The sequence below is a fragment of the Polistes dominula genome, unplaced genomic scaffold, assembly GCF_049000335.1.
Source record: "Polistes dominula isolate Pdom_NZ unplaced genomic scaffold, Pdom_raw_medaka contig_84, whole genome shotgun sequence".
Classification (NCBI taxonomy): domain Eukaryota; kingdom Metazoa; phylum Arthropoda; class Insecta; order Hymenoptera; family Vespidae; genus Polistes; species Polistes dominula.
In genome coordinates this window covers 1166155-1181137 of record NW_028300944.1, presented here as the reverse complement: position 1 = coordinate 1181137, position 14983 = coordinate 1166155, and the positions used below count along the sequence as shown (strand labels likewise).

Below are 14983 nucleotides of genomic sequence, written 5' to 3'. Positions count from 1 at the left end.
ATGATTTCAACCTTTGTTCTTGTTGCTTCACCTTCTTCTTCTTCTTCTTCTTCTTCTTCTTCTTCTTCTTCAAATATTTCAAACAAACTCTGTACTAATCCACATGTAACAAAAAAATATACAAACAAGTCTAACTTGTTGTAATAAATTGTTCAGAATTTTTCTATCAGTGTAACGAAATGTGACAAATCCCTATGACCCAGTTTCAGTCTGTTTATTTGTCTGTCTGACTGTCTGTTAATTTTTTCTTAATTCAACCAAGTGAACAGTGAGTCAACTATAAAGAGGTATAGGTTGGTTAAAACCAAAAGTAACGAGACTTTCCACACACACACACACACACACACACACACACACCGGGAGCAGACGAATTTCGTAACACGTGACAGACACTGTGTTATACGATTAACGTTGCAATACTGCAATAACTTCTCTATCGGTGGCCAAGAGTACTTAGGTGCAACAGATACCTTAGCTAAGTCCGGTGGATGACGTTTCGTAGAACCTAACAAGATAGAAAGAGATAGAACAACAAAAAGAGTGGGAGAGAAGAAGAAGAAGAAGAAGAAGAAGAGGAAGAAGGAAGATAAAAAAAAAATATCTGAGTGGGGTTAGTGGCGGTGTAAATTGATACAGTCGAGAATCGAACCATGCATACGATATAGTGAGGGTACCTTTGGTGTCCGGACACTTACCGCATGCGTACACGCCCACGTATACTGTCCCGTTTACATTAGTTTACAATGTGTATCATTCTGTTTTACCTTGGTGTTAGTTTATACTATATTTGTATATACATACTTATATATATATGTTTAAATACATAGCCAAGAAGCATGACAATGCAGTACAATCTGACATCTGAAAGAGATAGAAAGAGTAAGAAGAAGGCGTGAAGGTTTCGATAAGATACACCCGTGTGAAACGACCGGCTTCCCTTAAGGATTTGGCTCCTGAGATCGGCTTAATCGAATCGTGAGTTATTGCTAGGTTGAAAGATTTACTAAAGTTGCTTTGAAAATATTCGAAAGATGAGAGTTCGAGATCCTCTTCTGCCACCCAGTTTAGTCGATGATTTCATTTTTAGATAATTATACCTTTTTTTTCATGAATATTTTATAGTTTTTTTCTTTTAAATAAAATGTTATTCAAATTTTATTACCTTTTTATAAATTAATTAATTAGTATAGAACTAGTGAAGTTGAAAGTTCAATGTTTTGTTAATTATATTTTTTTATTTGGAGAATATTTTATATCTTAAATTAAAATATATTAAATTAATCTACGATCAGTGAATTTCAGGATTCTATGTTTTGAGAATTATATTTTTCATTAAAAAATATTTTATATCTTGTTTTATAAAAAGATAGGTTATTTAAATTAAATTATATTTATATAAATTTATATTATTATTATTATTATTTAATAGATTAGTCTACCATCTGCAAAGTTAAAGATTCAATATAATATATTTCAATAATTACACTATTTTAAACAAATATTTTATATTTTATCTAATTAAAATAAATTATTCAAACTATATAATATTTTATAAATTAATTTCTACAATTATTATTTATACAATTATTTTAATAATTTATATGATATTAATATAATAAAGCTTAATCTATTACCAATGAAGTTGAATATTTAATATTTGGAAAACTATATTTATTTTAAAAAATATTTCATATATTTTTTAATAAAATTAAATTATTTAAACTATATAATAATTTATAAATAAATTTCTATAATTATAATTTATATAATTATTCTAATAATTTATATAATAAATAGATTAATCTCTATTATCAATGAAGTTGAATATTGAATATTACAATAACTACATTTATTACAAAAATATTTCATATCTTTTATAATAAAAATAAATTATTTAAACTATATAATCATTTACAAATAAATTTCTATAATTATTATTTTCATAATTATGTTAATAATTTATACAATATCAATCTTACAGATTAATCAATTACCAATGATTTCATTAAATATTCAACATTACAATAATTGCATTTACTTCTTTACTTCAAAACTATTTCACATACAATAAATTGGTAAATATCATATATATATAACATATAAAAATATTTTAATATCGAATAAATAAAATATGAAAATATCTATTTCATTTTCTACTCAAGAATCATCTAACATAAAACGAATAGATGCATGTTCATTGACGCGTGACCAATATGTGAAACACATGCACAAACCATATCGAATCTCATCTAACTACGACTTCGTTTTACACCAATAAGATCGAGAATTAACACGCATTTACTCGAGCACGCGGCTAACCAATTAACATTCGTTAATTATCAAGACACAATCTTTTCCAATCTGACACTCTCTTTCTCTCTCTTTCTACTACATACACACATGCATGTGCATACACTTACGCATACACATTTATATATGTGTACTCGGAATTCCTACGAGCTGACGACTAGTAAAACGCTTATGCAGTGTCATTGTTTAGAGAGAGTTAACTCAAGATTAAGTTTACACTAGCATAAGGGTTCTCAATTTATCAATAATATCAAATATTTTATTAACAAATGACATTTATAGTTTATTTTAACAATCCCAGCTCATTGCACAGATTTTTATAACATTTATAACATTCAACATGTTGTTTGTAAACTGTTGAGAAAATATTTATGAGCAAACTTTCTGCCATTTTGTTCACTTACTGTAAAAAAAACCATAAGAGACTAACTTAAAGTATTAAACAAAAAAAAACCAAAAAATTGTTGAACGTACGAGAAGAGCAGGACTTTTGGACTTTTGTTTTACAGCTGGGGGCATGAAAGTTTTCATCGGTAAAGGATATATAACGAAGCCAAAATAATGGTTAAGGGAAGCAAAGGGCTCAGGTTAGCTGAGATTACCCTCCAGGGGAAGGGGAAAGGGTAAGAGGACGCGAAATCACGAAGGGAAGTCGTAACGCAAGACGTTTAATTGCGCAATAAATTGTGATTCTCCGATTTGCAACCCATTTCCTACTGCGGGGGCGACGATTGGTCGCTGTTAAATTGGCGCGTAGGTGCGATGGTTGGTACCTACGTGGTTGGTGTAGGCACGCATGCCGTGAAAGTCGGAAGTACCACCTCCCATCCTTCTCTTTCTTTCTTTCTTACTTTAAACTCGTCTTCTTCTTCTTCTTATTATTATTATTATTATTTTTCTACTATCGTCTTTTCGTTTTGTTCAAATACGCCATTTACATTTGTCACTTTCTCAATGATTTATTATTAATTATACATTTTTTTTGTTTAATACAAATTTATATTAATTTATAATTAACACTTTGACGGTCGAAGAAACGTAATCGTGAGTTCACAAGCAAGCAGTTATCGGCTGACAAAAAGCAATCTTGATGCAACCGTGACGTAACCCTGACAAAATATGCCGGCGGCAACCATAACGCAACCCTAACGAAACCCTGACAAAATGTGTTAGCGGCAAACCTGACACAACACTGACACAACCCTGACACAACCATGACTACCTTGGAAAGTATTGACGAAACCCAAATCCTACTATCAAATCAAGTCATTCCTGACATCAATCCACTCCGTGAACTCAACAAAGGTGTATTCAGCGTCATCTACGTACCCTGAAGCAATCCTGACGCAACCCTGACGATACCCTTTTTTTTTTCTTTCGTCAGGATAAAAAACCTTCATAGGCCCCTCAGGCCCGATACCAGCGGGAGTCTTAAATTCAATCCGCCTGAGGATATACCCCAAGATCAGGTTGCCTACCAACTAAACCCTGACGCAACCCCTGATACAAAGCTGACAAAATGTGCTGTCTGCAAGCGCAACTTTTTGTTTCCGAAACGTGTGGCCTTCAAAGTTTTAATAATGTCCTATCATTTTACTTTTGATTAATAATTTATCATGCTATGTTTGAAGGTAGAATTTTTTTTTTTTTATTAATTATGACAAATTCCGATAGATCGTATTAAGATTTATTAAACGTTGACAGTCGATTTGTTAACCGACTCGATCGATCATTATGTAAATCAGTGTAACTTGTCAACAAGTTTTTAATCGTATATTAGTAATAATTAAATGCTAAGAAAAACTATCATGTGATTATCTAGTTTTTTTTTTTTAAAAAGGTATCTACAGTGACTCAGTAAAGTATTTGAACATTTAAAGTGAAATATTCTATTTATTATAATAAATATATTATTAATATTGAATGTTGGTATGAGTATTTAAATTATATAGTTTTAAACAAATCCAAATATGTATATACAATAATTATAAAATTAATGTCACCAAAAGTTAATAAAAAATATGCATAATTGTTTACAAAATGTTATTCATGCAAAAGATGGTTTTACTAATTATTAAAATCTTCAAAATTATTTGTTTAGATACTTTACATTTTTTAAAAGTAAATTATAACACACTTACAGCCAATGTTAATAAATATATATCATCAATATAAATATATTCCAAATAAAATGTATTACTTTTGCATATTATTCCATACATTGCATAGTATTGCATATTACTGCATATGCATACAAATCTTCAAATAATTCAGTACTCAAGAGGTTAATAAAATATTTCATGGTAAATGCTCAAATAGACTTTTTTGAGTCACTGTACATAATAATTGAAATGTTATTTTATTATTATCATATTATTATGATCAGTAGTCTCGACGTAGAAATGTTTTGACTCTTGCAGATTCGCTGGTACAGACGGTTATTCTGACGAGCCGTACATTATTCCTAATTTCCGGACTGATCAGTACAGTTTCCGGAGCACCGTTTGGTTACGGTCTCAACACCGATATTACGGAATCTAAAAGTGAAATGGAACCTTGGTTGCAACCATGCGGTACTCCAATAACGGAACCAACAATACAACCAATCGTACGTCACAGTGTTCACAGACAATTGAAGAGGATACAAACACAAATAAGGATTGCTCACAATCACTATAAAGAATATAGAAATGATATTCGTGAGATTTACAGTAAGGTAAATATTATTTATTAAATAGAACATTAATTGTTTAATAATTAATTTGCATTATAACGAGAATTAGTTTTCCTTGTTCAAACATTCAACTTATGAATGACCCAGTATCACAGATAGAAAAACAAATGATTCTTAAGGTTTCGGTACCATAAAGGACAACCGGTAGGATGATGGTCCTGTATATTCTGATTTTTTTTTGAAGCACCTAGAGACATCAACCGCGAGCTGAGTAATTTATTGACCTACCTATACTTACATTAACTAATTAAAACGATACGGAATAATTTATGTCGTTGTACTGAGATCGGCCAATTAGGCTTGGTACGTTTCTGACGAAGGCCAGAGAGTAATACTTACTCATTCGTAATTAATCATTCGCGAGAACTCGGGGTTAAGATTACGCGTGGGCGGTCTCGAGGCAATGCACGGACAACCAACACCCGGAGGAGTTCGCATCGCACGTGCGGTACAATGCCGACAACACAAAGTCCTACTTTTCCGTGAGCTACGACGATTTGCATTAGTTACGCGTGTACCCCGTCGTCGTTCCAACTGATGCAGACTCGATTTTCTCGTTGACTATCTTACGAGATCGTTTAGATGCAAAGTCTAATGAATGGGGCACCGTACCAGTGACGACTTACCTTTACTATTCAGTTTCTTCGTATTAAAACGTGCACACTAGTTTCTCATAAGTGAAATAGTATATATTTTCTACCCACCCTCTCTATTTCTTTCTTGCTAAGAAATTACTAATCTTTTTTGCCCAACCCGTGAAGTAATCGAATGCAATAACAAAAATTCGCGTTAAATCATAAATATCGTATTTGCGGATAAAATGTCTACGTTCGTTTCTATTTTTTTTTTTTTTTATTAGTATAGCATAAATTTATTGATCGATCGAAAGGTTTCCTTTCCAAAGACCCCGGAGGACATTTTGCCATAAATCGAGTTATGGAATTCAATTTTTCTTTTGGAATTTATTTCATTCCCGTAATTTTTTCTTTTCTTTTTTACTTACCACTACTTAAATAAATTGAAAGTAACAACACGTGCACGATCTTCCTCGAAACCAACGTCAAAGACTAAACACAACTCGGACGTATCATTTTTCTTTCGCAGGTGGATAAAGCGCTGAAAGGGCAGTACAGTTTAAATTGGCTTCCTGACAATACATTCGCATGGTACGAAGGGGAAATTTGGTGTCTAGAAAAGGGTAAAAAGCTGAACGTGTACTTCCCCTTCTTCACGATGGCCTTCAAAGGTTCGCCATTACTTTCCTAAATCTACGAAAGTTCGAACTCAAATCGGAAATCAATGCCGATCTTAGAATAAGCAAACGAAACGAGATCATGGATACCATGTTAACCGAAACACTTCGAGTAAGTTTTTTTTTTTATTATTATTAATCCAAAGTTCGTGCATTTTTTTGTATTTCACTTGCATTTGAAGTCATTTTGATTAACTTCAAACAAAAAGATTGCAGTTGAACGCACAACGAACTCAAAGTTCGTGCATATTTTGTATTTCAGTCGCATGTAAAATAATTTTGATTAACTTCAAATAAAAAGATTGCAGTTGAACGCACAACGAACCCAAAGTTCGTGCATTTTTTTGTATTTCACTTGCATGTGAAGTCATTTTGATTAACTTCAAATAAAAAGATTGCAGTTGAACGCACAACGAACTCAAAGTTCGTACATATTTTGTATTTCAGTCGTATGTAAAATAATTTTGATTGATTTCAAAGAAAAAGATTGCAGTTAAACGCACGATGAACCTAAAGTTTGTGCATTTTGTTCATTTCAGTTGCATGTGAAGTAATTTTGATTGATTTCAAAGATAAAATTGCAGTTATCTGAACGCACGAAATTTGGATTCATTTTATATTGGTTTACTTCAATCATTTGTATACAATTTCTTTTTTCTTGTTTAGATACTTTGCGAAGTAGAAACAATGATGACCAATCTAGGATTAGAAATTCCAACCTCGCACAAAGCAGTCATAGTTACGGAAAATCGTGACTGGTCTAAAGAAGGTGACTTAACATTATTACTCATACAAGATTGGGGTATACTGAGATTGTTCAAAGTATTTTTGAGCGATTGGAAAAGTGCATTTCGTAATGCAACAATGAGAGGACCAGGTACCTGCGTTACCACAGCACCAAAACCACCAATGTTACGACCAAAAAAAAACGATGATACTATAAAAAGGAAGAACAAGAAGAACCCATGTCCTAAAAAGAAGAAAATGAAGAAAATCAAGAAAGATAAGGTCAACAAAAAATTGACAGATAGTGTGCGTCAAAATTTGAATCAAACTGAAACTTTGATACGAGGTACAAGACTATGTCCAAGGAAAAGACTGACAAGGAAGAAACAAATTACTATGCAAACTAGCACGACGCAATCAGCAACGACTATTCATGATTTCGAGTGATTTATTTTTAACAAATACATTTTTTCTATTTTTAGTATAAAATGATAATCACACATTCGATGTCGAGCACTCGCAAAAAGGAAAGAATGTCTTCTCTTGCACAAGATCATCAACGAAAATGATCGATGTATAATTCATAAGCACACACGTCATAGGACACACACATCATCATCAACCATACGTTCTTTTTATTTATTGCATCTTTCGCCACAAATCATTTATTTGTCTTGTCGCGTTTATATTTTTTAATTCTTCTTTCTCGATCTTACATCAAAGAAAGGAATTTTAATCCCATTACTCACCCCCCACTTCTTTCAAAAAATTCGTACCCGCGAATTTTTTATTTTACTTTATTTTTTTCTTCTAAAAGAAAACGAACGATAAATTATTTTCTATCTCTCTTTCTCTCTTCCTTTCTCTCTCTCTCTCTCTTTCTGTTTTTTTTTTTTTTTTATATATTTTTTGTACGTATCGATTTATAAACGTAAGGCTTGCTTTTAAATTGAAAGCCAATTATTTTTGTCACTACTAGAAGACCAGTATTAAAAGATTAACTTCGAAACAGTATTATAACTAATGTAATAAATAATAATAATAATAATAATAATAATAATAATAATAGAGGTTATAATTAATAATTTTTGATGCACAGAGAGACTTATCGATCGATGTTAAATAAAAGATTTTTTAAATTAACACGATCGATCGGGATGTAGCGTCGAGAAGGCACTCACCTGGGAATCACCTAGCCATTTGTATATATATATATATACACATTTACATATATGTATATATATGTATACACTTTTCTCTTTTTTTTTTTCTTTTTCTTCTTCTTCTTTCCTTTCTCGTTTTTTATTCTATTTTATTTTTTTTTTTTTTTTTTTTTTTTTTATATATAATCACGAGAGAGCACACGTACGTTCAACAAGAAAAACACTCGTCGCGAAATTTTACTGAAAGATGCGTTGAGAATTGAAAAAAGAACATTGGAATCTGAAGAGACTTGTCCTTTGAGAAATATTTTAGGAGTTTTTTTTCTTATCTTTCTTTCTTTCTTAAGTATTATTTGTCTCCTCATGTTAAAATAATGGAAATGAATTATTAAAAATTAATCGAGTATAATTATTGAATATTAATTCGATAAAATACAAGCACACATTTACAACAAATCATCAGGAATATTCGTAATTATTTATTAATTAACAGACATTTTTTCTACAAATTATTTTAACATAGAATTCATATTTTATTTAAATTTCGAATCCATTGAAATTTGATTTGCAAAAAAAATTACAGAAATATAATTGTACATAAGTGATCACAATATTGATTACACATATCTAAACAAAATGTAATCAAAATTACAATAATTATTTTGTTAGGGAATATTTTTGTTAGATCAAAGTATAAAACATGTTAGTCATAAATCACATACAAAAATTAATTTAAACAATTATATTAAATAATATTTCTTTAACACTGTTAATACGTTCATTTCAATTAACAACAAATATAATTAGAAAATTCAAATATGGACTGAATGGACTGAAGGGACCAAAAAGTAATCCAAATTTTTCTTTGCTGGCAAAAAACATTTATTTATTAACCCTTTGAATGCTAAATACCTTCAACTAAAATGTTTTGTAGGAAAAGAATAATTTATTATTAACTAAATTCTAATAATAAATTAAATTTAATAATTACACTTTTTCTTTTTGTAAATATAATTTAATTAATTAATATAAACATTACATTATTTTACATTAATATTACCAAACAGGTATATACGTCGATAGACCACTTTAGTAATTTTTACCAAACGCATATATACGTCCATAGCACTCTAAGGGTTAATGAAATCCTTCAATTTTTCATTGACACAAACTTAATAACTTTAAACAAACTCATCTAAGAAATTTTGATTACTTTTCAGTCCCCCTATATAATTATCTCTATAAAAATATTAAAACACTGCATTTCAATTGCAAATCTTAATTGATTTAAACATAAACTACAAATGACGAATATTTTCATGATTTAATTGTAAATGTGTTGAAATATTAAAACGCATCGTTCTCTCGCGATAAAAAAAATATATATATATTAAAAAAAAAAAAAAAAAAAAAAAAAACCCAAGTAAACTTATAATCCATATATTTCAATTTATGGAAAGAAAAAAAAAACAATGAAAAAAATAAAAAAAAAAAAAAATAAAATTAACTTTATTTATTGTAGCTTTAACGTCTGATGGGCGAAAGCTTGATGTTAGCTGTGATATCCCCGAGCGTACGCGGACAATGAACAGTTCCTACGTTGTATACATAGGTACATGTATATAAATATATCATCGTACATAGTCGAACGCGTACCATAAATATTTTACTTAAACTTTAGACTATGTACTCTTTCTTTTCTTTCCATCATTTATCATCTATTTTATTTTATTTTCTATTATTTTCTTCTCACATTCCACAATAGAATCTCTTTCTTCACTTTGCGAACATGACAACAAATTAATCTATTCATTTTTTTTATTTTTTTTTTTATTTATCTACATTTACTTTCGTCTTTCTTTTTCTTTACTTCTCTTACTCACTCTCTCTCTCTCTCTCTCTCTCTCTCTCTCTCTTTACTTTAATTTCTATATTTTTTAAATAATAATCTACGTATTAATTAATAGGTGATATATTGTATTGTACGAATCGAAAATTGATTCTTGAGAAAAGAAATGAAAAGAAAAAAAAGAAAAAGCAGAAGATTATGCTGAGTATTATTTTTCTGTTTTTTTTTTTTTTTTTTTTTTATTATTTGCATTTATCCTTTCTACCTGAACGCCTATGTAAAAGGTAGAAATGTACAACGTTTTTTTATTTTCAAAATTATTTCTTACTATTTCATTTCATAATTTCATACTATTCCTTACGACTATCACATTCGTACTTATTTTGTAATAATAAAACAAACAAACAAACAAACAAACAAAATGGCAAACCTTTTTTAAAGATCGATTTAAGCGAGGCTCGCATAGTGTAATTGATAAGAATTGTAGGAAAAGTATTTTCGTATTTTATTAATTAAATCAATTCTAATGCGAGACATACATTGATGACGGTTACGATTTACGCGTTAAAAATCATTTTTGGTCAAAATTTTGACGCGTTAATACCGTCACACAGGACTACATGTATTATTACTTTTAATGTACTTTTTATTTTTTTTTTCTATGTATTATGCATTATTTTGCTCCGTTATACATTATATCGAGTATACACGTGTACTTATATATATTTATTCGACGTACAAGCATACTTACATTAATGTCTTTAATCTATTATATTATTATCACGTTACCATCGCATATAATTATTTATTTGTCATCCTTCTCTTTATATATATATATATATATATATATATTTTATTTTCTTTCCTTCTTTAATTAATTATTTGTGTATAATCGTCTCGAATAAAATTTAATGTTTCTTTTTTTCTACTGTAAATTATAAACGAGTGAATTTTCTTCCTTTTTTGTTTTTTTGTTTTTGCAATTTAACTTTATTCTCTTTCATTCCCAAAACCCCAATTCCTTTCAATTACATTTTTAACATTTAGCCGACCGATCGAGGAGATCTCCCCGTTTCAATGTAGACAAATATATGAATGGGTTCGATCGTGCAGACCAATTATTAGTCTTACTATAATATTCTTCGAAAAAATCACGAAATGGGCAAAAAAAGCAGTGCTTTAATTTTTAAATGCTGCTTTTACAGTTCGCTGCAGCACGCGTAGTCGGCTAAGTGTTAAGTGTTATATAAATAAATAATAAATTGTGCCCATAATTATGAAATTGATCTAAGTCGAAATTAATAAAAAAATGAGTTTATCAGTTATTACGCATTACATTATTATAAACTAAATAAATTCAATGTAATTTTCACGATATTATCAAAAATGAATCGTTAGATAATGTTTGTTATTACAATATTGTATAGAATTCGTATAGTGTTCAAGTATAAATCTTTAAATATCTCGAAACTAGAGATATATATGACTTAGGCCACTTTCATAATTATGGGCCCAATTGAGATTTTATATACCAATTATTAAAAAAAACACACGTATTAAATATATAATTATTATTATTAATTGGCATTAATACTCAGAACGAAGAGGACAGTACTCCGATCATATACTTGGTGTTTTTAGTTAACAATGCACAATCCTTTCAAATAATTAACAATTGTTTTAATATTCTAATACAGTCTACTAACATTACAAAAAAATTTTACCCTCGAAGTCACAACTTTGCAGGAGCAATAAAATAATTGAGCCGTTCATTTTGAAAGTGGTCTATAACTCCATTTATGTTCGAATCGAGATATTGAACAGTTTGCGTTTCAATGCAATCAAAAATATACTAACGAGTCATACTGTTTAAGTGTACCTAAGGGTATTCAATTTACAGTTCCTATTAAAATAGTGCCAATTAATATGCGTTTTTTTAACAACAATGAAGTTAGGTTACTTTCAATATTAACAACCAGATTTATTATAAAATTTGAAGTAGCCCAAATTCATTCAATATAGTTTAAAATAGTAACACACACATATGAGATCGATGAGAGGTTAAATTTATCAAATTCAACTATTAATGACCACTTGAAAGGTTTAGGTTTTATCTCGAAGCAAAAATTGTCCTCATTTTTACAAAAGAAAAACGAAACGACTTTTTGTACTACCTAATATACCTATATTTTTAAAACACTTCAGAAACATAATTTATGCAATTCAATACATCTGTTAATTACATCAATTACAAAACAATTTACTGCTAATTTACATTTTGCGTATGTAAAATGGATTTGAAGCAATCATGATCTATGTCACAGTAGGTGCATTATGTTCTTGAATTTTGCTGTTGTAATTTGTCTGATATTTTCATACAGTGGTGTCAATATAATATTGTCGAAAATTCATGTCAATCAATAAATTCAAAATCTTCAAATTTTCATTCTCATTCATCAGTGTCTTATAGAAAATTTGATATGGTTCATTTCTGACAAAACGCATTCAAAATTTTCCATGATTTTTAATATATTATTAACAAATTGCTTCAGAATGAAAAGATCATGTAAAAATGTAACTATTACCTCATTTCGTTACTATGGACCACTATTCTGGCCCTCCATAAGATGCCACTGAGATATTACGGGCCACTATAGTGGCCCTCCATAAAATACCGCGTATTTTACATACGACGAACATATGCAGTTATAGCACTAAGTCAAATATCCCACACTGGACATGTAATTTTAGTGTTTTGTTTCTTTTGATTAAAAATCGTTAATATCAACAACAAAATTACTTAAAAATAAAGTGCAATTTCGATGCTGTTGAATTAGCTGATGCTGCACGTATTAGCAGCCAGTAGTAGAGTAGAAGTAGCACCGCGGAAAATACGCCCGTAGCTAAAAGGTCACACGATTTTTTTGGAAAATGGAGTTAAGCCACTTTCAAGATAAACGGCTCACACATATATTTTCTTTCTTTTTTTTTCATGCATGTATAGAAAACCATTGCAACATGCGTTTTCGTTTGTGAATCGAATTTTACCCGGAAAACATGAAATCTCTCTCGATTCGTTCGTTATCAATAACAAACGACTGAACCAACGATTGAACGAACAAATTGAACGTCGTCTGACCAAAACATGTAAGTTTAATCCGAGTTTCGCATGATCGTAGATGATGTTGCAATAAAATCGCGTAAGAGGCGTTCGTGCGTGAAAATAACGCGCCAGGTCTGTCATGTTTTAATAATAATAATAATAATAAGGTATATAATAATTACTAACACGTTTAAATGAATGTTTAAATAATCTTTAAACTATTTTTTTTTTTTTTAAAGAATGTCCTATAGTTTGACGCCTACTACGATGATCATCGTGTAGAACACGCATCCTAGGATACGTGTAGGCATAATGTCAAATTGAACTTTAAAACGATGGTACTGTAATTGAAAATTTTTATTTTTAAAGTTTCAACACACTTACTTAATAGTAAATTGTTCTTCGATCGTATTAAAATGATTAAACAATATCGATTTGAAAAACCATTTACAAGAGTACCGAAATAGTAATAGGAGTGCACGTTGTAACAGGAAGTAGATATTAACATTACTACGATGTCTGATACCTTGATTACGTTTAACAACATTTTTACAACAATTACAATTTGTAACAAACGAAAAAAAGAAATAATAATAAAAAATAAAAACAACAATAAATTCATCGATCGATTCACTACGACGCGTTAATATCGATAAGAATAAAATACTTTCATTTTCTTTTCTTTTTTTTTATCCGACGATATTGCACCACGGTATTATTAATCCATCTCCCTTTTTATTTTTTTATTTTTTTGTAAATTGAAAATACATTTTTTTTACAATGATCAAGATCAGATAAGATTGATAAAGATCTTACACCACTCCCAATTTTGTTCAAAAAATTTATCGCAATAATACTTATCTGTCATATTACGAATCATCAATGAAGAAGGATTTTCAACAAAAATTGCATTCAAATATACAAATTCAATCAACCAACAAATCAGACACGTGAAATTTCAATAAAAATATAATATGTCATACTAATAACAATATTTAGTTTATTTTTCCATGACCTTGATAAACAACCACGAATACGGGGAAATAACAAGACGCATTCCTCATTCTCTCTCTCTCTCTCTCTCTCTCTCTGTCTCTGTCACTCTTTCTCATTTTTTTCTCACATCTTGTGCTTAATCCGGCATGAGAGAATCTAATCTTAGTTCGGTGAATCTTCATAAGGATCTAATTATAGTATCTCCTTATATGGATCGTGTCAAACACGCTTAGTGTCAACGCGAGTTAGAACAACACTAAGCGTACTACGTACTTTAAGCTTACGTCGAACTTCATTCACAACTTTTTTTTACTCCCATATCGAGAAGTACTTTCATACAACCAAGGGGTAAAATTATTGACCATTTGACGTCAAGTTCTTTACAGTTAAAGGATATTTTTAATATTCAAAATCGTACTTCAAAACGCGTTTCTCGCATTATTGTTTATCAATAATGATAATAAACATTGGGGCCGATGTACGATAACAAATCTCAATAGATAAATAATAAATTTTACATAGAACCTCTAACGTCATTTCCTTTGGATCCTGTTTCCCCCTACCACTCCCTCCTCCTCCCTCCTCCTCCCCCCCCCTTCAGTGAACACACACACCTTTCTTGACTATTGCAAATTTTGAAAAGATAATAATAAATGTGTTGCTTCTGGTGTTATCCGCGATTATTCATGTTTATTATCAACCGTAAGAATTGTATTTTTGTGTTTTAATACGAGTATGAAAAAAGAAAAAAAATACCCTAGATTGCAAAAGACAACACGCATTTCGTAACTTTCCCCCTCTTCTCTAGAGTCTTAACATTTTTAAAAAAATTATTTTTGTTCTCTTTCAC

At 29.8% G+C, this 14983-nt stretch overlaps 1 protein-coding gene across 1 annotated transcript in view; it reads left to right on the top strand.

Annotated features, from left to right (window-relative positions):
• The window catches only part of LOC107073280 (uncharacterized), a 36909-nt gene extending 25570 nt beyond the window's left edge, over positions 1–11339 (top strand). Inside the window, 4 exon segments of the mRNA XM_089171731.1 lie at positions 4731–5026; positions 6149–6248; positions 6251–6408; positions 6963–11339. Coding sequence (XP_089027857.1) covers positions 4731–5026; positions 6149–6248; positions 6251–6408; positions 6963–7469 — 1061 coding nt within the window. The 3' untranslated portion in view covers positions 7470–11339.
• The last annotated feature ends 3644 nt before the right edge of the window (positions 11340–14983 follow it).